The following is a 27,819-nucleotide window of genomic DNA, read 5'->3' on the forward strand; positions in this document are numbered from 1 at the left end:
TTCGTGTTTTATGATGCTCATTCATTTGTACGAGACTAGTAGGTATATGTAGCTATCATGTTCTCTATAGCATAAGCTTAGTTAAGCTATATGACAGCATAGCAAAAACGTTGAAGCTACTAGGTAGACCATAATAATGAGGAGAGCACCCTAGAAGGTGCAGCATACACCAAGCATCACCATTACAGGCTGACTTAACACTTCCATCAGCCCGGGACACAAGCTCGCTTGCAAAAAACCACTAGACACAACCCTAAGTTAAGTGACTTAAGTACATTCAACGAAGTTGTTCCCGCTGGCGCCGGTGTGGGTGATGCCCCCCTGGAAGGTGCCGGCCCTGTTGAAGACGACGCGGTCGGGACCGGGGCTGCCGCCGGTGTAAGGGACGAAGGAGCTCAGGATGGGGAACTCGTAGTACGGGGAGGCGCCGGGGAAGTCGAAGCCCTCGCGGTTGTTGAACTGGTGGGGGTAGTCGTTGGAGCCTGCAGGCGGAAGAATTGGTTAGTGTCTTGGAATGCGAGAGAAGTAAGACAGGGGTCCAACATACCGACGGTGTCGCCCGCTTGGTACAGCTCAAAGCCCTTCTGCACGGCCTCGTCGACGCTCTCTTGCCAGTAGCATATTGAGCCGCAGGTGATCACGCAGGCGTTCTGCCTCGGGGCTACTTTCTCCACTGCGAGTGCTGACACGCTGACGGCCGCCAAGAGGATGGTGGAGAGGATCTGTATGTAGAATGTTTAGTCCATCCGTGTTCAGGTACTCGCTAATTAATGATGCTGCTACTTGGGGGGGGAAAGGGGTTGTTGTCTTCGAGCTGCCGTCGATGCACAATGTATGACGCGCCCAAGTAGCGATGCACACAGGAAGTGGACGTACCTTAGAGCCGAGCATGATGGGCAGAGGTATTACGGCAAGATGTTTTGAGACGAGGTGGAAGTGCGTATAGCTACAGGTTGCTGAACAAGAGATGGGCGCTTATTCATGCCTCGCAGGTATCTGGCCTGCTACTTATAACCCGACACGACACAACCGCTCACGAGCGCAAGTTTACATGTGAATATCTCTAATCCTAGACCTCCGAACACACGGATAGGTCGATTCGCTAAACAAGTGTCTCTTGTGTGTAGATAGACAGATAGTTCCCCAGAAGAAGGCAGTGATGCGAAGTCGATCGGAACATGACCAGCAGGGGGGTTGTACAGCTTCCTTCCCCTTTCGGAAAGGCAGCGCGACCAGCGATGGAGCTGTCTACCTACCTACCTGCCTTGGTATTCATCTATCGCCTATTTATCGTATCGCATCGGCCACTACCACCACGTGGATCATCTCGGCACGGAGAGGGCCGGTCCAACTTGGATAGATACCTGGTAGATAAGTTATCCCCCGGTCGCCCAGCTTTCTCAGGTCCGTTTTCCTTATTTTAAGGTGGTACGGAGACGGGATTGGAATATTGAAAGGGGCTATATGCGGAGAGACAGGGCGCGGGGGATTGTCACGGGACAGCGACAACAAAATGGAGATTGACCATATGATTGGCAGAAAGCCACGCTCAGCTCGTCGGGCCTTACCGGTTAATCAGCAAAGAGTTGACTTATTACCCCTGAAAAAGATAAAAAGGTTACCCAACTCGTCACCTGCCTATCAACGGCAAGATCTGTGGCAGGTGTGTGACCGGCAGACCCTAGCGTATAGAATAGCTACCTAGGTAGCTTGGCTTGTGAGCTGCTGAAACTGCAAAGACAATAAGGTCACCAACCTAACGATGGTATAGGTGGAATTGTAAGCTGATGTCACTTGGCATCGTGAATGCCCAGCTACCTATATGGTAGTAGTCTCGCCGGATTAGAGCGTTGCATTCGCTAGGTTTCAACTAGAGCCACGGGCGCGAGATGATTGCCTTAAGTAATTTAGCCATTGATTTCAATCATTGATGTTATCCAGAGAAAAAGGAGAGCGACAGAAAAAAGAGAGCGACAGAAAAAAGAAAGCGAAAGGAAAAGAGAGCGCAGACCACGTTGTTAATGCTATAGGTAACTAATGGTTTGGAGAAACGAGGGGGGAAAGAAGGGCGGCTACAGTGGCCTAGCTCGATAAAGTATAGCGTCCGTCCGTATTGTACATATTTACCTAGTAACTTACATAAGTCTGTCGCAATGTCAGAAAGTTTGTATGTGAGGACTCTCAGGCGCGATGGACGGTACTCAGTGACCAGTCTGCTCATAACCCGAAGAAATCAATCTCCAGCGTTTGAGCATCAACCAATTCCCCGCAACTCCGAATTTGAATCCTTCGGCGCTGGGACCATGCATGACGAACGAATGGCGTATGGGACAGCTGAAAAAATGTCCCCATGGGTTTGGTCTTACTATCAATACTTCTTGCGTGGAAGTTGATAGTTGTCGGCAATGGAACTGGTTATTCATCTATTATTACTTGTCTTTGGTAGTATCAAGGCAAGATGCGCATCGTTTGACTACGTGATTGCCGGCGCCGGTACCAGCGGGCTTGTGCTTGCGAACCGGCTCTCTGAGGACCCGAATGTCAGAGTTGCCGTCATTGAACCGGGCCACGATGTCCGCAACAACCCCAATGTTACCGACGTGGGCGCTTTCCTTCGCGCCTTCGATACCGACATCGATTGGCAATACACTACAACACCACAGCCGGGGGGTAATAACAAGTCAATCCCCTTTCATGCTGGTAAAGCAATTGGTGGAACTAGCACAATCAATGGTAAGGATCGAATAGCCAAGTTCCTTCGGCTGTGTTCAATAACCAATCGCCCAGGCATGACTTACATCCGAGGCGACAAAGCCCAATTCGACATTTGGGACTCCCTTGGAAATGATGGTTGGAATTGGGATGCACTATATCCATACATGAAAAAGATTGAGAAATTCTCGCCGCCCACCACAGCTCAGCTAGCCGCTGGTGCTAGCTTCGATCCACAGTATCATGGTGAAGATGGCTTGGTGAAGACAGGCTACCCCTTTCGACTCATTAATGGAACTCTCCATAGGCTGGCTCAACAGGCTTGGGATATTTTGGGCTACCCTTTGAATCCGGATGTGAATGGTGGGAAGGTACGTGGGTTCAGCGTCTGGCCTCAAACATTAGACAGAGACGCGAATATTCGAGAAGACGCCGCTCGGGCCTATTACTATCCTATTGAAAAAAGACCGAATCTTGAGATCATCGAGGGAACAGTAACGAAGATAACATGGGCTGATTCATTGACAAGTGGCGGTGCACTTGTAGCCGATGGTGTTGAATATCAAGCCCCTGACGGGCAAATAGCTGCTATTGCGGCAACAAAAGAGGTCATACTGTCCGCTGGGGCGCTGAGAAGCCCACTAATACTTGAGCGTTCTGGGGTTGGAAATCATCGGTAGGTTACAATGCTAGTTGGGTATAAACCTCCTCGAGTATACATCCATGTTAACAATATTAGCATCCTCGAAAAGTTTGGTATTGAAACGAGGATAGATCTTCCGGCAGTAGGTGAGCACCTACAAGACCAGCCAAATGTGTCACTCCAATATTCTTCAAAAATCAATATCACTGGAACTGCCCCGTATGCAACTTTTGCAACAGCTCAAGATATATTCGGAAATCAGACTGCTGCCGTAGCAGCAGCGACGGAAGCTAGCTTATCTGATTGGGCCAAGAAAATCTCAGACGCGAATAATGGAATCAACACGAGCCAAGTAGAATCAATCTTTCGCATACAGCATGATCTTATCTTCAAAGCCAATATCACTATCGCCGAGACTCTAACGTCGGGTGGCGACAACGTTCTCGTTTCCGCATTTTGGCTTCTGTTGCCCTTCTCCCGCGGCAGTGTGCATCTAAGCTCGGCACAAGAAATTAACAATCCATTAATTGACCCGAAGTATTTTCTGATCGATTTCGATCTTGACCTTCAAACGAAGATCGGGCGTCTATCGCAAAACCTTTGGTACACGGGCCCTATTGACGATGTCGTTGTTACCAACTTGGTCCCCGGTGAGACCGATCTGCCGCGCAACGCCACAGATACTCAATGGGCGACCTTCATAGCGGATTTCCGTAGGTTCTTCGCATTATTCTTACAGATTTATAAGACATCGTAATAACCATGAATACTCTATAGTAACGCCGAACCATCATCCTATCGGGACAGCCTCGATGATGTCTCGCGAGCTTGGTGGGGTGGTCGATTCAAAGCTCAAGGTATACGGCACGTCTAATGTTCGAGTGGTAGATGCATCTGTGTTGCCGATCCAGATTAGCGGTCATTTGACTGCCACGCTTTACGCTGTAGCCGAAAGGGCGGCAGAGTTTATCAAGAACGTCTAGTATATTCCATCTCAAAGGCTCATGCGTGCGTACTACGCATGTAGGTACCTGGGTAGGTACTAGGTATATATATACTAGGTACGTTGAGACCTAGTTAACCACCCGCGGTTCATTTCATCTCACCCAAGTGCAAAGTGCAAGACATATATTGCAACGTTTTCTCTGGATCGGTTCTTTCGTATTGACTGTGCACCTGCAGGCCACCATATTCATATACACATAGGCCATGTAAAATTATACAATTGAATAGAGGGCCAGGTACAAAATCGGTATCATTGTATATATCCTGATATTCTTCCACCGACAATGGAAGCTGTGGGAATCTCTCAAAATACGACCTAGGATTTCTACGGTATAGTAGGTACGTGATTGCCTAGTAATTCCTTGCTTACCTCCATGCTTTGCTCTCCATCCGAGGCTTAGGTACCTGGGTATACATACATATGCATGCATATAGATTGAGACCATTCTCCAAATTTGGTCCAAGATGGGTTGAGTATTCCCGAGTGGCTGCTTACTACTTCCTTCCTGTATAAATAATGGACTTAACTTCCTACCTAGCACTTGACTAACCTAGGCATATCCATAACTAAGGACACTAACCTGTCTGTAGATTCCAATCTTACAGAAAGTGTCATGAGAATCAATCTTAGTTTCCAGCTGTTCTTGCTCTATATAGAGTCTATAGTTGCTGTGCCTGGCCTATACGATGCTGTCATTGTTGGTGGGGGCCCAGCCGGCTTTGTGCTCGCGTCGAGACTCTCGGAGGACCCAGACTTCCAAGTGTTGCTCTTAGAAAATGGGCCGGATACATATACCAACGAGACCATCACCACACCGCGGTACGCTGGTCAGCTACAGGGAACCCAGTTTTCTTGGAATTTCACATCTACCCCGCAGGCGACCCTGGGCGGGGAGGCACCGTACCTACACCAAGGCAACGGGTTTGGCGGCGGGACGGCGATAAACATCATGGCGTATTGCCGAGGGGCAAGCTCGGTCTTTGACGAGTGGGCGGAGCTCACAGGCCTAGACGGGTTACGGTGGGACAACTTGGTGGAATATTTTGGAAAAAGCACAAATCTCTTCGTGCCTCCGGACCACGATTACGACCAGGTCATCGATAGGACAAAGTTTGGTGACAGTCATGTCAATGTCAGTTACGAATCGTCTGGACAACGAGTTCCAATTGACAGCTCGTTTGTGAATACGTGGCTGGTCAATGGTGCGCAGAGAGGAGCCGACTTGACATCCGGGGACGGCATAGGGATGATGATTGGCGGACCCCGTAGCATTAATCCCACGAACTCGACGAGGTCCTATGCTCTTCCGGCGTATGGATTTGAATTGGCAGCGCGGCCTAACGTCAAATTAATGCATGTAAGCAGAGTTATTAAGGTGAATTTTGAGGGAACCAGGGCTATCGGGGTGGATTACGTGGAACTCTTGGCCAACAAGACTTATACCGTGAAGGCAAAAGAGACGATCGTGAGTGCAGGAGCCGTCAACTCACCTCGCGTGCTTCTCCTCTCGGGGGTTGGTCCGAGACAGCATCTTGAGGAACTCGGTATACCTGTCGTGGCCGAGAGTCCAGAGGTAGGTTTGAACTTCTTCGATCATCACTACGTCGTCACCATGTTCAACGCGACACCGGATATCATTACAGCGAAACAGCTGAGAGACCCAGCACTTCTTGCCCCCTTCTTAGCCGAGTATAGAGAGAATGCTACAGGACCACTCGCATCGACGGGCGGTTCCTCGTTCTTCGCAGAGAGACTGTCCGATGAAATCCTGGATGGCCTCGGGGTCAACGTCACCTTTCCGAAATCTTTGCCCAAGGACCGCCCGCATCTTTTGTATCAGTACACATCCTCGGCATCACTCCCAGCACCTGACGACGCCAATGCGATCTCGGCGTTCTCAGCTCTCGTACAGCCCGAGGCATCGGGATCTGTGCGCCTGAATACCTCCGACTGGCGAGATGAGCCGCTGCTCGATACGAACTACTTCGGTTCCGAATCCGACATGGCCATTGCCTTGTACGGCTACCGGCGTCTCCTGACCATGATGCGCTCCGATACCATGCGCTCGGTGAACGCTAACGAGATTTACCCCGGATCAAATGTCACCGCCGATGAGGACATCAAAGCCGCGCTGTATGGGGCGGCTCGCTCGTTTCATCATCCAGCGGGTACATGCTCTCTCGGAAAGGTTCTGGATCGGGACTTTAAAGTGAAGGGGACACAGAACCTGAGAGTCGTCGACTCGAGCGCAGTCCCGCGACTGCCTACTTGTCATCTTCAAGCTTCGGTGTACGCTCTAGCTGAGTTCGCGGCTACGATACTCAAGGAGGGGCTCCGTGGAGCGGCTGAGGTGGATATATAGTACCTACCCCTAAATCATAAAGTTACCTGGGCAGCTAACCTTAAAGCCACACACCAAATGTTAGTTGCCTGGGTAGGTAGTGAGATCCGTGCAAATAGATCACAGAGGTGTGGAGTTTGATCTAGCCTTAGATCTGCACTGTACTTGTACCTACGTACTACCCACAACACCAACAGCTATCGTGGTGTCAAATATTGATAGCAAGAAGGGTTAAGGTTAGCTATTCCGTACGGGGGTTGATGAGGATAGGCTATACCTATTAATACCTATATTTAGCTCAACTCTCCCGAGGGAATATGATCGTTCAAAGTGAGGTACCCAGGCATCTAGTTTCCCACATCAGCTTACTATGTAGGTAGGTAGGTACTAGGCAACTTAAAAGTAAAGGGGCACACAAGGGCGCACAGGGGCACACGATTATTTATTTATAGGGTTGAGTTTATAAAGTTTCGCGTCGGCGTCGCTTTTCAGGCACAGATGACAAGATGTTTATTTTGCCAAGTGTGTGTTGAAAAGTATTTACATTTAATCGAACAGGGCCAAAATGGAATTCCCAAAGTCAACCTAAGGGAAATCGTGAGATTAACTCTCTCTCCTCAAGGTGAAATTCACGCCTTTTCCCTCACCCTTTTTTTCCTTTTTTTCCTTTTCACCAGTACCATATTCCCATTAACTTTCAACCTTGATTAACCACATCCAAAAGAATAAGATGAAAAATACATAAAAAGATAAAGAAAAGGAACAGGGCGCCTTACTCACTCTGGGTGCTGACGAACTTTAAGATTGAATTATTATTTGTGACTCTTGAGTCTTGAGTCTTGACTTACTTCCTTTCGCCGAAAGCAAACAACAACCTCGTACCTTCCACGTACTTCTGAATAGCACAAGACGATAACTTCCTCTTCCATATCATCATCTTCCCTTTTTTTCAAGGTCTTTCTGCGACTCACATAAAAAAATACAATACAACAACACACCTTCGAGAAAGTCGCTCCTCGAAAATCACCTTACATAGGTATTCAAATCTCACACACATAAATATCCAATCCGCATCTGCACAATCCGACACAATGAGTGCTATCATTCGTACATTGACCCGTGCTGGTCGCCAAAATACCACGCGAGGCTTTGTCAATACTTCAGTCAGTCAAATCTCCATACCCAAAATATGATTCTCTACATGTACACTTCCACTAACCAGTCTTCCAGACTCGTGTGACAGTCTACCAACAACAGCGATCCACATCATGGATCGCCTGGGAGCAGCCCGACCCAGCGCTGTACGCGCGCCCTCTCAGCAACGGGCAGCAACAGACCGCCAACACCAACCAAGCGAACCGCAACGTTGGTGAATCCGTGACCGCGCCCTCGACCGCCGCCGTCGGCTGCGGCAGCCAAGAGGTGTCCACATCCGGCAAGACCGTCCCGCCCACCATCCAAGCCGGCAGCAGCAACATTTCCTTCACGCAGAAGCGCATGCTGCAAACAGCCTCTCCGTCACACAACGTCGAAGTGCAAGTACAAGAAGCAAAAGAGGACAGCTACCTCCCCAAGACTCTGCTCTGCATCCCGGGTGTCTCTTCGACGTGGCCGCACGAAACAGAACCCACGCCCACCCAGAAGCGTGTGCGCAAGCTCTCACTCACAGACGACGAGCCCCTTACCTTGAAAGAGAAGAACCAAGGAGAGAAGAGAGCACTGTCCACCATCACCGTCACCGTCACCGCTCCCATCGCGGAAAACAACAAGCCCACCATCACTACCATCACTGCCGACGCCAGCCAAGACCTCGAATCCCACAACGCCTTCCTCGCCGCTCTCAGGGACTACGAGGCCGTGAGCAGCACAGCCGAGAAAGCCATCCCCTTCCGCCGCATCAGCCGCGAGGACCAGAAGCGATACTCGTATCCACTCCTCCCCGACGACAACAACGACGACGATGACACTAACGGCAGTGGGGCCCAGGATAACGGACACGTGGCGGTGAAGGTTGCGGGACAGAAGAAGGGGGCGGAGAAGAGCCGAACGGAAGAGAACAGGATAGAGACTTAAGGTCGATGGGAAGATACCTAGGAGATGGGAGATGAGAGATAGGTGCTACTCTCCAGGAGTTTGCCTGATCGGTCCTTGCTTTCTACTTACGACGCATCACCGAGAATCAGCATCCTCGGTGCTTTGCGCGATGACACTACGATGCTACGGCGATGATCGCAGATAATGGGACATAATAGGAGGGAGACATTCGGCGTTTCTGTTTCGGTTTCTCTGCGTGAACCAGGGGGGTCCCCTTTCTATGGAAAGGGGGAGGGGTTGAAAAAAAGGGACGTCATGGTTGCGTTTTTTTTTTTTTATGGCGGATCCGGACGTGTGAATGTGTCACGTCACGCATTCAACAGTCCCTTTTTCCATTTCCGCGTTTTCTTCTTTTTTCGTTCTGGTTTTTTCTTTTAAAATGATACCCCCTTCCTGGTTCGGGACTAGGCTAACCCTACTACGTTGTCTTGGGGAGAAAAGGAGAGGTGGAAGTTCTACCTACCTACCTACCTATCTACCTACCTACCTAGGCTTTCTTTCCAATGGTTATGGCTAGGTTAGTTAGTTCTAGGTTAGGCAGGCAGGCAGGAGGGCAGATAGGCATACTGAAACTAATAAAAACATGGTTAAAAGATAATAGTTTTCTTCTGTTATGTGTGTGTTTAAGAAGAAGAAAGGAAGAAAGAAACTTAAACTACTTTTATCTTCAGGGTAACAGATAACATGGTGTGAAGTCGGCCTGTGTGTTATCTTACACAAACAGGTAGGCAGGTACCTAGTAAGCATTGCATCGTCATCATTATAGGCAATCTAGAATGCTTCAAATTAGATGCCTATAGAAAGTAGCCACCAACGAAAAGTGGAAAGAGGATTATATAAACACCACTGCTATCAATCGAAAAGCCCACCTACACATACTGCAGGAACATAAATACAATACAACAGGGTACCCTATGTACCTAGGCACCTTACATGTAGGTACTGGTAATCATACAAGATAGTAACATCAAGGTCGCCCAACTCCAAAGACCATCCTTCCCAGTTGCTAAAGAATATCTAAACCCAAAAACCCCCAAAAATGAATCTTGTCAATAAAAATCAACCCGGTGACGAGACTGTCGAATATCAATTCTAAGACGCAGGTGCTTAACCTACTTGGGTATAAACTCATTCTCGGGAAGGGAGCGTATAACGGACGAACAGACGATCGAGGAAGTGCGAGTGGCGAATCCCATTAGGCCTCGCAGTTGCAAAGGCATCGATCGCTTCTTGAACGCCGTATCCGCAGCGCTCTACTAGGTAGCATACAAGGAAGTAGCCAGTGCGGTTGAATCCATAGTGACAGTGCACGCCAATAACATGGTCATCACTCCAATCCGGTTCCGAGGAGGCGCGAATCTTTTGATCATCACGGATTGCATCCACCAGCTTGATGAATTGTGCCACCTCTGTGTCGGTTGGGGGAATCTTTGATACTGTGGGGAATTTATGGTACTTGATCCCCTCTCCGAAGCTCTTAGGGTCATAGACGGGATTGTCATGGCTAATATCAATAATATCCTTGATGATGTTTCCCCTGGATAATAAATTAGTTACTGGTGAACTCGCTTAGGATTGCGAGGTGTGATGGCACATACCAGTTGGCCGTGAAGATTTTGGGGGAATGCTCCTCGTCGACCTCGCGTAGAGTCTTCATGGCTCGGAATATACCGCCAATGGGATCAGAAACAGGTCGGACACTTTTCCATTTGGCCAAATTCTTGACATCCCACTTGCCGTCCCGAGAAAGATGCTGTAGTTGCCAGCCACTGTGTAAAAATATCAGTTTCACGAAATAGCACGAGATTTGCAAGACCTAAACCTACAGAGAAAACCGGCCGGTGATATGATCATTCATAAAATCGCCAATTAGTCCTGCTAAGGTACGAACGGTTGTCGACATGTACATCATAGCGTGCCCTGTAGGGAGTATTGAGGTTTTGACCACTTTGGCTGGATGTCGGGGCTGTGAAGGGATATTGCTAACTGATTCCTGATCTCTGGGCGTAGTCGGATCTTCATAGTGATCTTCTATGTTTGACATCGGCTGTTTCTTTCGCGCAAAATCTTCATCAGTAATAGTGTCGATCGATCGCGGCATGTGCTCCCCTGGATTTATTGTGGCATTTACTGAAGTCACGGAATCGATATTTACACGTTCTTCGGCCGTGGTAGGTGAAATAGCGCGGGCTTTGCTGGGGGAGCTGGGTGAAGATGCTTGATTGGCCGAACTCGTTCCCGAGTCAAGCATGCCCCGAATCTTTTCAACTTCTTTCGGTGATGTTACTGTGTCATGTTCGCCGCCGATCAGGTAAACAGGAATGTCAAGGCCGGCCCAAGTTGGTTCGCCAAACAGTCCGTCAGCCGGTTTCCCATCGACAAAATGACTGGGTAAGAGTCCCCAAGCCATGCGACGAAAGACGGGTGTCCGGCTCTGGCTGTTGAACTTGTTCTGAAGCTGCCGGGTCTCGAGGTCCCCACCAGGCCCAACGAAGCGTTTGACGCTTGCGCTCTCAGATCCGCCCCACCGATCCCACGCGCGCCACATGTTGAAGATGAACTCTGGAAGCCGTAGGAGCACGCGGAAGTTACGCACTGTTCCTGGAGATGGCGGTCCAGAGACGGGACAGATCGCGACCAGTCCCATCACATGAGAAGGAGGCCGCAGGTAATACGCCGATTGTGGATTTGCGATGCGAGCCGCGACGGCTGTTCCCATGCTGTGAGCAATCAAGACGACTCCTTGATCCTTCTCTCGGTAACCTTCAATAATGGTCTCGAGCAAGTCGGTCAGGGCATCCGAAGTGTAGGCGTCCCACGATGACGGGGCAAATTGAGAGAGGCCGCAACCAGGAAAATCAACGGCTAGGCAAGATGCGGAATTACTAAGACTGGTGAGAAGAGGATGGAACTGAGCGACGGATCCGCCAAGACCATGGATGAATACCAGGAGAGGTAGTGGGGCGGGATCTCGAGGAAGCTCATCTGCCTTGGGATGACGGCGATAAAAGACTCGGATGCCGGGATAGGTGATACCACTTCGGGAAGCAGTGTATGATTTCACCTCGGAGTGCTTCCGGAGGAGCGGGGGGTCAGCGGCATCAGCATCTTTCGAATCGGCGCCGTTGGCTCGGTTCTTAGCCATTCGTTGCCGTAGATACCATGCACTCCCCAAAACAACAGTGAGGCCTACGACAATATGTCTGGCCTTGTACAAAGACGACGCTGCAGAAGAAGAGGTCATGGTAAATAATCGATCTGGTATGTGACCTTATGTGGGCAGCAAGCTCGTAGGTGCATAGAAAAAGGATAAGAAGAGTGTGAATCAATTAGTGGTATGATGTGGTATGGTGTGGAAAGTGATGTAATGTGGTAATTTGACGATGTCGAAAGAAGAGTGGAAATGGAATTGCTCATCATGGTTCAGCGATTCGGAGGGGAGAGAGAGGGAAAGTGAAGGATAAGTGAGAGTGAGAGTGAGGGTGAGGGTGTGAAGTGAGCAGATAAGATGGATCAACTTTGATAAATGGATGAATTGCACTTACCACTTTATTTCAGTTTAAGTAGGTACCTGCCTATATCGATTGCAAACGGAAGCGACGACGAGGATTTTTGTAATTGTTGTAATTGTTGTAATTGAATACCATCAATTTTGCTAAGGTTGACTTCCTTTCTTCTCCCAACTCAGATAATGGATGTCTCAGGCAACGACCCAGCTTAAATACTGTAGGTATTCTGTCTATAACCCGTCGAGATAATGGTAGATCGCATGTGACTCCCACATGAGATATGCCAGCGATCGCAATGAGTCTCCCGTTTAATCCTCCTAGTCAGTCTCCTAGTCAATCTCCTAATGACTAGGAAATTCTTAGGAACCAAGGACGTGATAACCTAAAAACAAAAAACCCAATCACTCGTTGGGCTTCAATGATTATGCCAAATGATTAGATTAATAAAGCTGAAGTAGGTTATACAATATATATACAATATATATATGATGGAGTATAATGGCTCAACACAAACATTTGAGCAAAAAGAGACTTACATGTACTGGTGAATAAGGTATGTAGGTTAGGTACTTCCAAGGTTATTAGTATGATAATAGCGAAGATATCACCCGCCTAGATGTGTTGTACAGCATGTCGTTGAATGGATGCATGTGTGGGCAAGTTCAGCTAGGCAATTATCAGCCAAAGGTTTAGCACGCTGCAGGTAGTACTGTACAATACTAGAACGGGTAGCACGGGTAGCACGGGTACCTTTTGACACCCTGACACCCCTAACACACAGGCTTTTGGGTAACGCCGGTGAGAGAAAAATGCCATACCTTTCAGCCACTAACTCGTCATAGCGCCTCAACGTGTTGACAAAAGAGGCTATAATTGGATTGATTTTTATTGTCCAATCAGGAGTATTACTTCCAGCCACAAAATGCAAGGCTATACCTTGCTAGACACCTAACTGGAACAACCGCATGCAGATATTAAATAAGAAAGATTTCAAGATACACAGAGTCACAGACGTCATGCATATTAATTTACCTACTCTACATAGGTACCCTAGGTAAGATACATACCCCCGAAGCGTACATAATATCATGATGTTCTATCATGATGTTCTAGGTATGGTTGCGTAGGAAATAGGGGAGATTTCAACCCAGGTACCTAACTACAGTAAGTAACTATCACGATATATGTATGTGATGACATATCCAAGTACTTCAAGCTCAGCTGGCATCCTTTCAGGTTCCCACTAGGTAGCAGCCACAATGCCACATGTCTTAGCAATTATCATTGGTACCTGATCGTGTCTTTCAAGTAAGGTCACACGAAAAGTGAGTTTTCCAACCTAAGAATCTCTACATATTCACCACCAAGTCAACTGATTATGCCCAATGCATCTAAATAGTGCCTCCCCCTTTTTGTTCTTACGAACTCCGCAGAGTCCCATTCTATCCCCCCCGCCCCTTTTCCCCTTAAGCAAGCAAATCCTCTTTTAGTGGTACATGGGAAAATGGGCTAGCGGTAAGTGTTTGTCGTGGCGTTCCGTAGCTCGGCGACACAAGTTAAAATTCGAGTGCTGCCATCTCTACCTAGGTAGTTATACTGGCATCGTGCAAATGTTGTACAGCTTACCGAGCGAGTGCTCCGACTCCCTCTTTCCAGCCAATCGGTATCAGTGCAGCCGCAACATCGTCAATGCCCCTCTCCGTAGCAAGCAAGTTGAATTGCGACGCCGCATTCCGCGTATCTAGGACCTCTACCTTCATGCCCAGGCTGCTTAAATGCTTCCTCAAGTCGGGGCTTATCGGGCGGATCTCCGGGCCAAGGCCTAGTATCAACAGGTCTGAGTAGTGCCAATTAGTCAGTGAGCCTTTCTTCCGTCATGATATAATTCGAGCACTCCTCACCTGGCCGAGGCCAAATCAAACTTAGTAGACCGAATGCCTCTTTGGCCACTTCCCACTGTCCTTTCTTATTCAATAGGCGATTCTCGCCGCCGGGTAACCAGGGCCGCCAAGCGAAGGCTTCGCCGCCGACTAGTATGACACCCCCGCCATCGAGGACCCTAGAGCCGTTGTTGAATCGGAAGCCGTCGGGCATGCAAGCGTCGATGGCGGTAGAGGGAGCTGGCGTATTGCCCAACACGTCCATAGCTCCAAAGTCGGTCGTAGGTGGCTCATCACGCCCCTTGTTGTGCGAGGTGGTTGTATGGAAGGGTGATATTGTGCGCGAAGCTGGAAAATATCCGTGGCTTGTCGCGTTGCAGGCTAGAGATTTCTTTGCTGTTGACAGTGGGCGCTGGACCTGGCACCCTTCTTTTCGCAGGGCTGAAGCGAATTGGGTTGCAGGCCGGCATGCGCGTATTAAAGAAGCCATGATTGACTGCTATATATATGTACTACCTTGAAGTAGTGATAAATCCCATTGTGCTAAATCGACAGTAAGTTTGGAGCTGTTTTTCCTAACTTTTCTTATTGTCGCAAGAGCTAAGAGCTGGGAGTTTGCGCAAAGAAAAGATTGATTTAATGTCATCGTTTTTGGAGAAGCTTGTACAGTGGGGAAATAAAAGGTTTCGATACTGTACTATCCTGATGTACAATCATGTACTACTAGTAGTTGTACCTATCACAGCATTAAGGGGGATTCACTCATTTCATGTTAAAGTTTCAAGGTCATCCAGCAATTCTCTATTATAGGTCTAGACTCTATAAATAGCTAATCGACCCCTCGCTCTACACATAAGTTTCGAATGGGATGTCTACGAGAATACGCTGCCAGGTAATATAATGTTCTCTCTACAGTGGGCTAGAAATTGACAGTCTGTGTATTCTTGCACACACAAGCAAAAACTAGGTATGTAAGAAGTCGTGGACTGATACGGGGCAATAATTTGGTTAGCTGTTCATAAACAACACTTTACCACGTTCACGAAGTCTGCGGGAAATATTATCATGTATCACAATACATCGGGAATACGAAAAGACCGATAAAACACATTGGTAAAGTCCTGATGTCGTTGATACCATTCCGATCATCTAGACTATGAGAAGAAGCCTTAGAAACAGAAGCGGCTTTTCATAAGCCGTTCGCATGACATGCAGCCCTGTACCTCTTAACACCCAAAGCAATGACGACCGAACCAATTCATCCCTGAGTAGCCTTGTAGGGTTTATTTCTTCTTGGAGCCTTCACTTTGCTCCTTGAGCACCTTCTTGACGATCTTCTGCTCCTCGATCAGGAATGCACGTACGATGCGGTCTCGCACGCAGTTGCCACATCGCGAACCACCGTACGCTCGCTGGACGGTCTTCTTGGGGTGTGAGATCTGGGAGTATTCACGAGGTCGTAGGGCGGGAACCTGTTGTAAAAGAATCATGTTAGCCATGCTTTGTGCTCGATTGAATTCGCAATTCACAATAGCCATAACAAGCTTGACCCCGAAACAAAACCACCCCAGAAACTCTTTGTTTAAATAGAATCAAATCGTAAGGATATATAAACTTGATTCAGTCTCAGTCGCGTTGGCGCAAGTTGCTGTCATACTGAGTGTATTCGATTCCATTCCCATCTGGCCCAACGGTAACTCAAGCAAATAATAACTGAAAAACTTACGCCAGGGAGCTTGACACCGCAGTCACCACATTTCGGGGCAGTTCCTCGCTTCTTGATGTGAAGGGTTCGTAGCTCACCACCGGGAGTCTTGATGACTCTGGTCTTGTTGGAGGTGGTGTTGTACCTTGAACCATTAATGTTAGCATTGCGCGAATCTGGAGACGAGCAAAACTCGAATCTAAATGGTATTTAAATCGAGGAGGTCAACATACGGGTTGCGACGGCGATAGGTTACTCGGTTGTCCGGCATTTTGACTGATGTTGCTGGTGGAATGAGTTGATTGACAGGTTCCTTTGCAACTTTTTTGTGAGGGTTGAATTTTGGTGTTTTTTTTTTTGGTTAGTGAAGAAGTTTAGATGTTGTGGGATGGACCATTAGAGCCCGCTTATTGATTTGCGCCAATTGGATTTGACTTTACCATTTTGTGGAGTCTGCGTCTATCTAAGCCACATGATAAGCCTGCAAGCCACAGAAGTCAAAGCCAATCTCTTCACGTGACAGCGTACCCAGCTCCAGCCTCAACATCTTGTGGATCCGTGTGGAACTTGCGTGTATCCAGAAAAAATTGGCTCCGAGGGCGACTTGTCAAAGAAGGATTCTAAACATCATCTCATCAAACTTTAACTTCTTAATCAATTCAATCCTTTCGCGTCGGTCATTTTGGGGGACGTCGCGTATGGTTACGAATCTATCAACCTTTTCATATATCAGCATAACTTTTGACTTGACGTTTGCATCTGAGTGCATTTGTCATTTTTTAGCCTTCCTGCGCGGTAGATCGCGCCGCGTTAGCGACCGCATCCAAAAAGTCGTCAAATTCAGTTATTGTTGACTTCACGATGTCGTCCTTTCCGCCTCCTCCACCACCTCCTGGCTGGGGTCCGCCGCCGCCACCGCCTCCTCCTCCAGGTCCTCCATCAGATTTCCTTCCACCACCGCCTGGAGTACCAGCTCCCCCCCCCCCTGGATATCGTCCTCCAACCGACCCACACATCGCCAAATTTGCCCAGAAGAAGAAGGAATGGCTTCGCAATCAGCGCAATCGATTCGGCGAAAAACGAAAAGGCGGATTTGTCGAGACTCAGAAGGCTGATATGCCCCCCGAGCATTTACGCAAGATCGTGAAGGATATCGGTGATGTCTCTCAGAAGAAATACACGAGTGACAAACGAAGCTATCTTGGGGCTCTCAAATTCATGCCACATGCAGTCATGAAGCTGCTAGAAAATATGCCCATGCCATGGGAATCGGCGAGGGAGGTCAAGGTCCTTTATCACGTCAACGGATGCTTGACACTCGTAAACGAGATTCCTCGAGTTATCCCACCCGTGTTCCACGCACAATGGGCAACGATGTGGTTGACCATGAGGAAGGAGAAGAGCGACCGAAGGCTCTTCAAGAGGATGAGGTTCCCCCCGTTTGATGATGAAGAACCCCCCTTATCTTGGTCAGAGAATATTGAGGATGTAGAACCGCTAGAGCCGATCCAGATGGAACTCGATGAAGAAGAAGATAGCGCTGTATACGAGTGGTTCTATGAGCATAGGCCTTTGGTCGATACCGAGCACGTCAATGGGCCAAGCTACAAGCAGTGGAATCTCACGTTACCGCAAATGGCTGCACTCCACCGGTTAAGCCGTCCTTTGCTGAGCGAGATGGTCGACCAGAACTATTTTTACCTATTTGATCTAAAAGGTTTCCTAACCGCGAAGGCCTTGAACGTCGCGCTACCCGGTGGCCCCCGTTTCGAGCCCTTGTATAAGGACATAGATCCCAACGATGAGGATTTTGGGGAGTTCAATGCCATTGACAGAATCATTTTCCGCTTCCCGATTCGGACTGAATACCGAGTCGCCTACCCGTACCTTTACAATTCCCTCCCCCGTAGCGTCCAATTCAATTGGCACTCTCACCCACAAATCGTGTACACTAAATCAGAAGACCCTAATTTGCCCGCGTTCCATTTTGATCCTATGATCAACCCTATTTCCTCCCGTTCGGTTGCGCCGAAGAATATTACCATTAGCCACGAAGACGAAATCTTCGGGGTGGGAAATCTAGAAGAGCCCGAGGAGGAAGCATTTGAACTGCCAGCTAATGTTGAGCCCTTTTTGGCTGATGAGGATCTTTACACTGAAGATACGTCGTCTGCTATTGCACTATGGTGGGCTCCCTTCCCCTTCGATCGCCGATCTGGCCGCATGGTTCGAGCACAAGATGTTCCACTTGTAAAACAGTGGTATCTTGAACATTGCCCTCCGAAGCAACCAGTCAAAGTTCGAGTGTCTTATCAAAAACTCCTTAAAACATACGTGCTTAATGAGCTGCACAAGAAGAAGCCCAAGGCGCTCAATCGACAGAACCTCCTACGAAGTCTGAAGCAAACCAAGTTCTTCCAACAAACGACAATCGACTGGGTAGAGGCCGGTCTTCAAGTGTGTCGACAAGGATTTAACATGCTGAATCTCCTAATCCACCGAAAGAATCTTACTTACCTCCATCTTGATTATAACTTCAACCTGAAGCCAGTCAAGACGTTGACGACGAAGGAGCGAAAGAAATCGCGTTTCGGAAATGCCTTCCATCTGATGCGTGAGATATTGCGTCTGACAAAGCTCATCGTTGATGCCCAAGTGCAATATCGCCTAGGTAACATCGATGCTTTCCAGCTAGCGGATGGCATTCTATATGCCTTCAACCACGTTGGCCAACTCACTGGAATGTACCGGTACAAGTATAAGCTCATGCATCAGATCCGGTCGTGCAAGGATCTAAAGCATCTAATCTACTATCGGTTTAATAGCGGACCTGTTGGTAAGGGTCCTGGTTGTGGCTTCTGGGCGCCAGCTTGGCGAGTCTGGCTCTTCTTCATGCGAGGTATCATCCCTCTTCTTGAACGATGGCTAGGAAACTTGCTTTCCCGTCAATTCGAAGGTCGCCACAGCAAGGGAGTGGCCAAGACTGTGACCAAACAACGTGTCGAGTCGCATTTCGATCTTGAACTTCGAGCCTCTGTTATGGCTGACCTCATGGACATGATGCCTGAAGGTATCAAGCAGAACAAAGTCAACACTGTCCTCCAGCATTTGTCAGAAGCTTGGAGGTGTTGGAAGAGTAATATTCCGTGGAAGGTTCCTGGACTGCCCGCTCCTATCGAAAACATCATTCTGCGGTACGTAAAGTCGAAAGCAGACTGGTGGATTTCTGTTGCCCATTACAATCGCGAACGTATTCGGCGAGGTGCAACGGTTGATAAGACGGTCGCAAAGAAGAATGTGGGTCGCTTAACACGACTTTGGCTTAAAGCCGAACAGGAACGGCAACATAACTATATGAAGGACGGCCCTTATGTATCGTCCGAAGAAGCTGTGGCGATTTACACGACAACGGTACATTGGCTTGAGTCTCGAAAGTTCACCCCAATTCCCTTCCCTAGCGTGTCGTATAAACACGATACTAAAATTCTCATTCTTGCCCTCGAAAGATTACGAGAAGCATACTCCGTGAAAGGCCGCCTCAATCAAAGTCAGCGAGAGGAACTAGCTTTGATCGAGCAAGCTTATGACAGCCCTGGCACTACGTTGGAGAGAATCAAACGATTCCTCCTCACGCAGCGAGCCTTCAAAGAAGTACAAATTGACATGAACGACAATTACAGCACTATCAACCCTGTTTACGATATAGAGCCCATCGAGAAGATCAGTGATGCATACCTTGACCAGTATCTTTGGTATCAAGCTGACCAGCGACATCTCTTCCCCGCCTGGATCAAGCCTTCTGACTCTGAGGTGCCGCCGCTACTTGTTTACAAATGGGCTCAGGGAATCAACAACTTAGAGAAGGTTTGGGAGACTGCAGACGGAGAATGCAATGTCATGATCGAGACTGAGCTTTCCAAGGTCTACGAAAAGATCGACCTCACTCTGCTGAACAGACTTCTAAGATTGATTATGGATCACAATTTGGCAGATTATATCAGCTCTAAGAACAACGTGCAGTTGACGTACAAGGATATGAATCATGTGAACAGTTACGGCATGATTCGCGGTCTTCAGTTCTCCGGCTTTGTATTCCAGTACTATGGTCTCGTTCTCGACCTTTTGCTCCTTGGTCTCAACCGTGCTAGCGAGATTGCCGGCCCGCCATCCAGCCCGAATGACTTCCTTCAATTCCGGGACCGCGAGACAGAAAGCAAGCATCCTATTCGTCTATACACGAGGTACATCGATAAGATCTGGGTTTTCCTGCGATTCAGCGCTGATGAATCACGAGACCTCATCCAGCGATTCCTCACCGAGCAACCTGATCCGAACTTCGAGAACGTCATTGGTTACAAGAGCAAAAAGTGTTGGCCAAGGGACTCCCGCATGCGGCTTATGAGGCACGATGTTAACCTTGGCCGTGCTGTGTTCTGGGATTTGAAAAATCGTCTCCCTCGATCTGTCACCACGATTGAATGGGATGATACTTTCGCCAGCGTCTATAGTCGTGACAACCCAAATCTGCTTTTCTCTATGTGTGGATTCGAGGTTCGCATTCTCCCAAAGATCAGAAATCAGAATGACGAGTTCCCCATCAAAGATAGTGTCTGGTCTCTAGTAGACAACACTACCAAAGAGAGAACAGCGCACGCTTTCTTGCAAGTTACAGAGGAGGATATTCAAAAGTTCAACAACAGGATACGTCAAATCCTTATGTCTTCGGGATCTACCACATTCACGAAGATCGCGAATAAGTGGAACACCGCTCTCATTGCACTCTTTACCTACTACCGTGAAGCTGCCGTGTCCACAGTCGATCTGCTCGATACCATCGTAAAATGCGAGACCAAAATCCAGACTCGAGTGAAGATTGGCTTGAACTCAAAGATGCCGTCTCGTTTCCCGCCGGCCGTGTTCTATACACCAAAAGAACTTGGTGGCCTTGGAATGATTTCAGGGTCACATATCCTTATCCCCGCTAGCGACAAGCGCTTCTCAAAACAGACCGACCTTGGAGTGAGCCATTTCAGAGCTGGTATGACACATGATGAGGAAACGCTCATCCCCAATATCTTCCGATACATCATCCCTTGGGAAGCCGAGTTCATCGACTCGCAAAGAGTCTGGACGGAGTACTCTCAAAAACGACTAGAGGCCAACCAGCAAAATAGACGTCTAACCTTGGAAGATTTGGAAGACAGCTGGGATCGTGGATTGCCCCGTATCAATACCCTTTTTCAAAAGGACCGTAGCACCCTTAGTTTTGACAAGGGTTTCCGAACACGAAGCGAATTCAAGATCTACCAACTCATGAAGAGCAACCCCTTCTGGTGGACGAGCCAACGTCATGATGGAAAACTATGGAATCTTAATGCATACCGTTCCGATGTCATCCAGGCGCTAGGCGGTGTCGAAACGATCCTTGAGCACACCCTCTTCAAGGCCACGGGTTTCCCATCTTGGGAAGGCTTGTTCTGGGAAAAGGCCAGCGGTTTTGAGGAGTCCATGAAATTCAAGAAGTTGACTAATGCACAAAGATCCGGTTTAAACCAAATTCCTAACCGTCGATTTACACTTTGGTGGTCTCCAACCATCAACCGAGCAAATGTATACGTTGGTTTCCAGGTTCAACTCGATCTGACGGGTATTTTCTTACACGGAAAAATTCCTACTCTAAAAATTTCCCTTATCCAAATCTTCCGTGCGCATTTGTGGCAGAAGATCCATGAATCTGTCGTCATGGACTTCTGTCAGGTGTTTGATCAGGAGCTAGAGTCGCTCGGGATTGAGACCGTGCAAAAGGAGACTATTCATCCCCGAAAGTCATACAAGATGAACAGTTCTTGCGCTGATATCTTGCTCTTCGCCAGCAACAAATGGAATGTCACTCGGCCATCTCTTCTATACGACACCAAGGATACGATTGAATCTACGACTACCAACAAGTTTTGGCTTGATATCCAACTCCGCTATGGTGATTACGATTCACATGACATCGAACGTTATACTCGCGCCAAGTATTTAGATTACACACAGGATAGCATGAGTATCTACCCTTCAGCCACTGGCTTGATGATTGGCATCGATCTTGCGTATAATCTGTACTCTGCTTATGGACAATACTTCCCGGGCTTGAAAGTCCTTGTGCAGCAGGCAATGGCTAAGATCATGAAGGCCAACCCTGCGCTCTACGTTCTTCGGGAGCGTATCAGGAAAGGTCTTCAACTTTACGCCTCGGAGAGTAACCAAGAGTTCCTTAACTCACAAAACTACTCAGAACTATTCAGCAATCAAACAAAGCTCTTCATCGATGATACTAACGTATACCGGGTGACCATTCACAAGACCTTTGAGGGTAACTTGACTACGAAGCCAATCAACGGAGCAATTTTCATTTTCAACCCTCGGACTGGTCAATTGTTCCTCAAGATCATTCACACCAGCGTTTGGGCTGGTCAGAAACGTCTCGGTCAGCTAGCCAAGTGGAAGACGGCTGAAGAAGTAGCAGCACTCATCCGATCCCTGCCCGTGGAAGAACAGCCAAAAGAACTCATCGTCACTCGTAAAGGTCTTTTGGATCCCCTAGAAGTTCATTTATTGGACTTCCCGAACATTTCTATCCGAGCTTCAGAATTGCAGCTGCCCTTCCAAGCAGCAATGAAAGTTGAAAAGCTAGGAGATATGATTCTTCGTGCTACTGAACCCCAGATGGTCCTGTTTAACCTTTATGATGAATGGCTCAAGAGCATTTCTTCTTATACGGCTTTCTCCCGTCTAGTTCTGATACTTCGCGCTCTTCACGTCAACCCCGACAAAACCAAGCTCATCCTTCGCCCTGACAAGACCGTTATTACCCAGGTACATCACATTTGGCCCACGCTGTCAGACGAGGATTGGATCAAGGTTGAAACACAGCTGCGAGATCTGATTTTGCATGACTATGGAAAGAAGAATAACGTCAACGTCTCCAGTCTGACGAGTAGCGAAGTTCGAGACATCATTTTGGGTATGGAAATCTCTGCACCTTCGATGCAACGACAACAGGCTGCAGAAATCGAAAAGCAGCAGCAGGAGCAGCAGCAAATCACTGCCGTCACTACGAAGACGCAAAATGTCCATGGTGAGGAGCTCATCGTTACGACGACATCAAAGTATGAACAAGAGAAATTTGCCTCCAAGACAGAGTGGCGTACACGAGCCATCGCTACCTCAAATTTGCGAACCCGAGCCAACAACATCTACGTGTCCTCGGTAGATAACGACCTTGATGACATTACGTATGTTATGCCAAATAACATTTTAAAGAAATTCATCACCATTGCCGACCTTCGGGTACAGATTGCAGGATACTTGTACGGTGTCTCTGCACCAGAAAATGACCAAGTCAAGGAGATTCGCTGCATTGTGATGGTACCACAAATCGGAAACCTGCGCTATACCCAATACCCCCATCAACTACCACAGCATGAGTATCTCTCAGGCATGGAGCCTCTTGGTGTGATCCATTCCATGGCTGGAAACGAGCTTCCTTACATGTCTGCGGTGGACGTCACCATGCATTCTCAGCTTCTCGACCGTCATCCTACATGGGACAAGGAAAAGACAGTGACGATCGATGTCTCCTTCACACCAGGGTCCGTGTCCTTATCGGCCTGGGCATTGACCCCTACCGGTTATCGATGGGGCGCTGACAATAAAGACCTCGGCAGCGATGCGCCGTCGGGATTCACTACGAGCATGGGGCTCAAGCGCAAACTCCTACTCAGCCCGCGGTACAGAGGTTTCTTCCTCGTACCGGAGGATGGCAAGTGGAATTACAATTTCATGGGCAGCAATTTCATCGGCCTAGAGAAGAAGCCGGTGCATGTAAAGCTGGACACCCCCATTTCATTCTATAGCGACCAGCACCGCCCCGAGCATTTCCACGACTTTACCGAGATGGAGGAAATTGGCGTGGATAGGACCGATAATTTTGCTTAAGATTTCGGAGATGAAGCAACGTCAGCTCCGCGTGGTGGCGGGAGAGGGTTGAGATGATACATAATATTGACTACCACATACGTACCCAGGTAGCTAGTTACGGACAGTAAGAGATGATGATAATTGGAGAGGAATGAAAGTGATGCATTACATTGGCATTTCCCAAAATCGGCGAGGAGGCGAAGGCTGTGTGCCCTCTTTTAAAGGAATCTTATGCAGGCGTTTGAAGGAAATGGAATTGAGTTGCAACGTTCAAGGGGGAGATAAGAGGTTTAGCTCCCTTTACCCTCCACGCCATGAAGGCCTGTACTTTTTTCATATATTGTCATTATCACTATTACTATTATCTGCCTACCCTACGATTCGCATCTAGATATGCTAACCAGGTGCATCCCTATATATACCTACCTACCTAGGAGTAATATGATTGATGTATCGTCCTGGTCCGGTACAAGTACGTACAATACATACCGTGACCTCCCTGTAAACCTACTGCGTTCAAGGTTCGTATGGATATATTATTAGTAGTTATCAGCTTGTCTAGGCAAAGTACCTAGACCTAGCACGTATGTACCCTATCTAGGTCCTATACGAGAAATGTAATAATACCCCCCGCATCCATGGACTCGGAACCGAGTATCTGGGTTAAGTTAAGTTTAAGTGATATTTGTACGATGACTATAATTACATATATTCCGCATATCAGCGATAATACTATACTATAGTATATACATAAACTAAACTAGCCTACCTACCTGGTTAAGGATGGGGAAAAAAAATAAGCTTGGGCCCCCCCTACCCATCCCCCATTCCTTCTTCTCACTAAGAGGATTTTGCTATTCGTTCCCCAGGAATACTACGGTACGCCGCTGCCGAATCGAATCTTGCGCACACCTGTGAAATAAGCAAATGAGGCGAGCATGGGGGGGGGAGGACCGGGGGGAGGGGGGACGGGACCCGATGGTCTGTCAGCAGCGATTTTGACAGGTTGCCTACAGGGCGATGATCTGGATTATATGTACTATGTATGTAGGTATCCGTGTGTACCTAGACATGTATAATACCCGAACCTGGGGTTGGTTGATTGGAGACTTACTATGTAGTTGAACCTTGATAACGGGCCAGGTGTACTGCGTAGATAGGCGGGCAGGTAGATACCTACATATGATAAATATGATAAATAGCACATGTGAGCAAGCAGGCAGGCAACGACAGGAACTCATTGCACGATGCGTATTGGCTTCGAAGAGATCATATGGGGAATGTAGACGCGGCGCAAAAGGACGTATATCAGAGGCCTTTTCGTCCCTAGCCGTTGCATGGCATGGCATGACATGGACAAGGACATGGGCACACTCCCACCCATCATATGCGTCTATATGCAGGCACTCCGCATAGGCTACACATAGGTATGTACGTGTTTCCCTCGTTCAGCCATGCTTGGTGATAGATAGGTACAGCGAAGAATGAGCAGGAAAAGTAGAGGTTACCTATGTACTACTAGGCAGTGGCCTATACACAGTAGTAGTGCGTGCCGTGCCTTGGTCGCTACCCAATCCAGTCGCCTAATCCCGAGCGTGGCATTTGGGAGAACAGGCGAATAGGAAAAACGGAAAGTAAATCAAAAAGGAGCGGGGATATATTGGCTGATCTTCAATATGATCTCCAGCCCGTCCATAACCATGGGATTGAAATCCTCCGCAGATGAGCTGACGAGGTTCACCGAGCCTAGCTCGTCAGCCGTCTTCACTGGTTGGTTGCGGGATGGGTAACGTACCTAGGTACACTCCAAATTAGTAGCTCGATAATGAGCGGGAAGGCAGGGTTCGGCTCGTCGGACGAAATGAGTATTGGGAATTCACACGGGCATTGTGTCCAGGGCCCTGGATCTTACATACGTTTAGTAGTAAACGCAAAAGTCACGATGAGGGAAGAGGTGGGGATGAACAGTGCAGATAGATCATAATACTATCGTATCATGTATGTACATAGCTTAAGAAGGGAGGAGTTTGGCATACCTATTCCCTAGTGCCGAAGAAATGGCGCCGCCGAAATGGGCATGCTAAATGCGTGCAAAAATATAAGAAAGTAAATTGGCCATTATTATGCGTTCATGCGCTCGTGCGTGGTTCTTGGGTTCATGCGTAGATCAGGTTAGATCGTTAGTGGATCTTCTTCAACACTTGATTCATTACCAGCCCAAGGCTGGTGGTCACGCTAGGAAAAACCCAGTTCACCCACAAAAGGTGCGGTCCTAGACAGCTGGGGAAAACTTTCAAAGCCAGGGTGATGATTGTTGCCCGTAGATGTGAATTGAGTTCGTACAGTATGGTATCGTGCCGGATCTCTGGGCGAGCGAGGGTCCTTGAATGTTGCGGAGATTTTTTGAGACCAGGGGCCAAAGATACATACATGTAGTATACTATGGATGTACATGCGTGCTGGGTACCTATGTAGTGGTATGTATGTAAGTTATGTACATGTAGACAAAGTGATAGGCGTCGGATGTATTGTAGTTACATGTGCAGAGGACTAAATACCTGGGTAGGTAGTATGTATGTACATACACATTCCGTGCCGCCATGCACACATGCAGCATTGGGGGTCTACCACATCCCCACTTGTACCTGTCAAGAAGAATTCCCCAGTGCTAGGATGTTGTGTATCGACAGGGCAGCTTGTAACGCAACAGTTCGACACCATAGTACACCATAGTACACACCACCAGGAATGGAGCCAGCCTCACGCTCCGATGTATAATATATCACATCGGCATGCGGCATGCGGCATGCGTCTCTTAACTTTGCCAGAACACTAGTTCCATGTTCCACATGAAAAGGCGGATACGGCCCTCACCGAAAGTGGCAGCCATAAAACCGTAAGCCTTGGAATAACCTCAAATACTTGATACTTATGGGTACCAGTTAGCGGGATAGTGGACTCAAAAGCTCCACGCGGGAGTGGGGCGTGAAACGGCCCGAAACATTCAGGAGTGGAAGACGGAGAAGGTACCTGATTGTAGTACACCTGCCCATCTCAGTCATCTTACGTCTCAAGCATCATGCCGGGCTCCGGACGTCTTTCGCATACAACTCCATACAACTCCATACAACTCATATGTACATAATAAAATGTGTTTTCGGCAGAAACAGAAATAGAATCGCTTTAAATTAATGCGATAAACAATCGAAGCGATATCCAGAGTTGGCACACGATTGTTACTTCGAGTACTTCGAGCACTTCGAGCACTTCGAGCACTCCATCCCACGGCCCTGGATGCCACAGTCAGCAGTTACCTACTAGTAGTTATAGGCTGCTCCGAATATCGTCTGATGTTTGCTGTTGAGGTACCCGGCTGCGTAGATCAGGGGACTCGGATGCTGGCTATCTACAGCTTACGAGCGTCGCAGGGTGCCTAGTAAGAAAGAGAGCATTGACGAGCTATAAGCTATGCCCCACCAGGTCTGGCGCTTAGAGAAACTGTCGAAGGGTTAAGCATCGCGCGCAGTACCGTCCCTCTGCCAAGAAACAGATACTATGTAGGCATATCCGTAGATCTGTGGGCGGTGAGTATATACCCTACTGGGTCAATATGGGACTGCCTTATGCCCCCTCGACCGCCTCGGACCGTTGCACAACAAGATCAATTCTACTTACATACTTAGTACGACGAATCCGAGCTTTAAATTGGTTGCGTCGTCCCTGCACGCATTGCAGCGGTCCACCCAGGCTGTCGGATGCAGGACAGACGGGGGGGGTTAAAATTGACAGGGCTCGATAGATGAAAATAGAATCCTTCTAGAAGGATATCTAGACATATTTATCAAGGGGATCGGACTCAACGATGTGCTCCATACCTACCTACCCAGGTACTTCTACTTACCAGGTAGTCATTGTGGTACCAATGGAGCCTCCTTGCCTTCAATATTTGCGATGGGATATGCCG

At 48.2% G+C, this 27,819-nt stretch overlaps 8 protein-coding genes across 8 annotated transcripts; 4 read left to right on the top strand and 4 right to left on the bottom strand.

Annotated features, from left to right (window-relative positions):
- Positions 1–13: 13 nt before the first annotated feature.
- GGS25DRAFT_124889 (uncharacterized protein) lies at positions 14–1,034 on the bottom strand. Its single transcript, XM_049256171.1, has 3 exons — positions 877–1,034; positions 548–722; positions 14–482 (listed from the first exon to the last, which is right to left on the bottom strand). The coding sequence occupies exons 1-3, from the start codon at positions 889–891 to the stop codon at positions 268–270; spliced, it is 405 nt and encodes a 134-aa protein (XP_049120142.1). The 5' UTR covers positions 892–1,034; the 3' UTR covers positions 14–267.
- A 1,123-nt stretch (positions 1,035–2,157) lies between these two features.
- GGS25DRAFT_475963 (putative GMC oxidoreductase) lies at positions 2,158–4,699 on the top strand. Its single transcript, XM_049259756.1, has 4 exons — positions 2,158–2,733; positions 2,788–3,388; positions 3,452–4,068; positions 4,133–4,699. The coding sequence occupies exons 1-4, from the start codon at positions 2,406–2,408 to the stop codon at positions 4,336–4,338; spliced, it is 1,752 nt and encodes a 583-aa protein (XP_049120143.1). The 5' UTR covers positions 2,158–2,405; the 3' UTR covers positions 4,339–4,699.
- On the top strand, positions 4,423–7,168 carry GGS25DRAFT_125020 (GMC oxidoreductase). The gene is made up of 2 exons (XM_049256172.1): positions 4,423–4,699; positions 4,952–7,168. Exon 2 carries the CDS (start codon positions 4,975–4,977, stop codon positions 6,721–6,723), a length of 1,749 nt encoding a protein of 582 aa, XP_049120144.1. The 5' UTR covers positions 4,423–4,699; positions 4,952–4,974; the 3' UTR covers positions 6,724–7,168.
- Positions 7,169–7,500: 332 nt separating this feature from the next.
- Positions 7,501–8,858, top strand: GGS25DRAFT_125102 (uncharacterized protein). Its single transcript, XM_049256173.1, has 2 exons — positions 7,501–7,865; positions 7,933–8,858. The coding sequence occupies exons 1-2, from the start codon at positions 7,794–7,796 to the stop codon at positions 8,773–8,775; spliced, it is 915 nt and encodes a 304-aa protein (XP_049120145.1). The 5' UTR covers positions 7,501–7,793; the 3' UTR covers positions 8,776–8,858.
- Positions 8,859–9,556: 698 nt separating this feature from the next.
- GGS25DRAFT_125123 (uncharacterized protein) lies at positions 9,557–12,474 on the bottom strand. The gene is made up of 3 exons (XM_049256174.1): positions 10,623–12,474; positions 10,395–10,565; positions 9,557–10,333 (listed from the first exon to the last, which is right to left on the bottom strand). The coding sequence occupies exons 1-3, from the start codon at positions 12,038–12,040 to the stop codon at positions 9,925–9,927; spliced, it is 1,998 nt and encodes a 665-aa protein (XP_049120146.1). The 5' UTR covers positions 12,041–12,474; the 3' UTR covers positions 9,557–9,924.
- Positions 12,475–13,310: 836 nt separating this feature from the next.
- On the bottom strand, positions 13,311–14,947 carry GGS25DRAFT_475983 (uncharacterized protein). Its single transcript, XM_049259757.1, has 2 exons — positions 14,207–14,947; positions 13,311–14,142 (listed from the first exon to the last, which is right to left on the bottom strand). The coding sequence occupies exons 1-2, from the start codon at positions 14,673–14,675 to the stop codon at positions 13,928–13,930; spliced, it is 684 nt and encodes a 227-aa protein (XP_049120147.1). The 5' UTR covers positions 14,676–14,947; the 3' UTR covers positions 13,311–13,927.
- Positions 14,948–15,234: 287 nt separating this feature from the next.
- Positions 15,235–16,249, bottom strand: GGS25DRAFT_475986 (ribosomal protein L34Ae). Its single transcript, XM_049259758.1, has 3 exons — positions 16,124–16,249; positions 15,912–16,035; positions 15,235–15,657 (listed from the first exon to the last, which is right to left on the bottom strand). The coding sequence occupies exons 1-3, from the start codon at positions 16,159–16,161 to the stop codon at positions 15,469–15,471; spliced, it is 351 nt and encodes a 116-aa protein (XP_049120148.1). The 5' UTR covers positions 16,162–16,249; the 3' UTR covers positions 15,235–15,468.
- A 225-nt stretch (positions 16,250–16,474) lies between these two features.
- On the top strand, positions 16,475–24,316 carry GGS25DRAFT_475988 (pre-mRNA processing splicing factor 8). The gene has a single exon (XM_049259759.1). It carries the CDS (start codon positions 16,752–16,754, stop codon positions 23,871–23,873), a length of 7,122 nt encoding a protein of 2,373 aa, XP_049120149.1. The 5' UTR covers positions 16,475–16,751; the 3' UTR covers positions 23,874–24,316.
- Positions 24,317–27,819: the final 3,503 nt, after the last annotated feature.

This window comes from Hypoxylon fragiforme (genome assembly GCF_022984875.1).
Source record: "Hypoxylon fragiforme strain CBS 206.31 chromosome Unknown GGS25scaffold_2, whole genome shotgun sequence".
Taxonomy (NCBI): Eukaryota; Fungi; Ascomycota; class Sordariomycetes; order Xylariales; family Hypoxylaceae; genus Hypoxylon; species Hypoxylon fragiforme.

Bases quoted from the DNA above. Each gene is read 5' to 3' on its own strand.
- GGS25DRAFT_125102 (XM_049256173.1), top strand. From the start codon at position 7,794: ATGAGTGCTATCATTCGTACATTGACCCGTGCTGGTCGCCAAAATACC. The intron at 7,866-7,932 runs GTCAGTCAAATC...CCAGTCTTCCAG, and splicing joins GAGGCTTTGTCAATACTTCA to ACTCGTGTGACAGTCTACCA.
- GGS25DRAFT_125123 (XM_049256174.1), bottom strand. From the start codon at position 12,040: ATGACCTCTTCTTCTGCAGCGTCGTCTTTGTACAAGGCCAGACATATT. The intron at 10,566-10,622 runs GTAGGTTTAGGT...ATTTTTACACAG, and splicing joins ATCACCGGCCGGTTTTCTCT to TGGCTGGCAACTACAGCATC. The intron at 10,334-10,394 runs GTATGTGCCATC...TTTATTATCCAG, and splicing joins AAAATCTTCACGGCCAACTG to GGGAAACATCATCAAGGATA.
- GGS25DRAFT_475983 (XM_049259757.1), bottom strand. From the start codon at position 14,675: ATGGCTTCTTTAATACGCGCATGCCGGCCTGCAACCCAATTCGCTTCA. The intron at 14,143-14,206 runs GTGAGGAGTGCT...GGCACTACTCAG, and splicing joins TTTGATTTGGCCTCGGCCAG to ACCTGTTGATACTAGGCCTT.
- GGS25DRAFT_124889 (XM_049256171.1), bottom strand. The intron at 483-547 runs GTATGTTGGACC...TTCCGCCTGCAG, and splicing joins CCAAGCGGGCGACACCGTCG to GCTCCAACGACTACCCCCAC.
- GGS25DRAFT_475963 (XM_049259756.1), top strand. From the start codon at position 2,406: ATGGAACTGGTTATTCATCTATTATTACTTGTCTTTGGTAGTATCAAG. The intron at 2,734-2,787 runs GTAAGGATCGAA...CCAATCGCCCAG, and splicing joins TGGAACTAGCACAATCAATG to GCATGACTTACATCCGAGGC. The intron at 4,069-4,132 runs GTAGGTTCTTCG...AATACTCTATAG, and splicing joins GACCTTCATAGCGGATTTCC to TAACGCCGAACCATCATCCT.
- GGS25DRAFT_475986 (XM_049259758.1), bottom strand. From the start codon at position 16,161: ATGCCGGACAACCGAGTAACCTATCGCCGTCGCAACCC. The intron at 16,036-16,123 runs GTATGTTGACCT...TAATGGTTCAAG, and splicing joins ACCTATCGCCGTCGCAACCC to GTACAACACCACCTCCAACA. The intron at 15,658-15,911 runs GTAAGTTTTTCA...CTTTTACAACAG, and splicing joins GCGGTGTCAAGCTCCCTGGC to GTTCCCGCCCTACGACCTCG.
- GGS25DRAFT_475988 (XM_049259759.1), top strand. From the start codon at position 16,752: ATGTCGTCCTTTCCGCCTCCTCCACCACCTCCTGGCTGGGGTCCGCCG.
- GGS25DRAFT_125020 (XM_049256172.1), top strand. From the start codon at position 4,975: ATGAGAATCAATCTTAGTTTCCAGCTGTTCTTGCTCTATATAGAGTCT.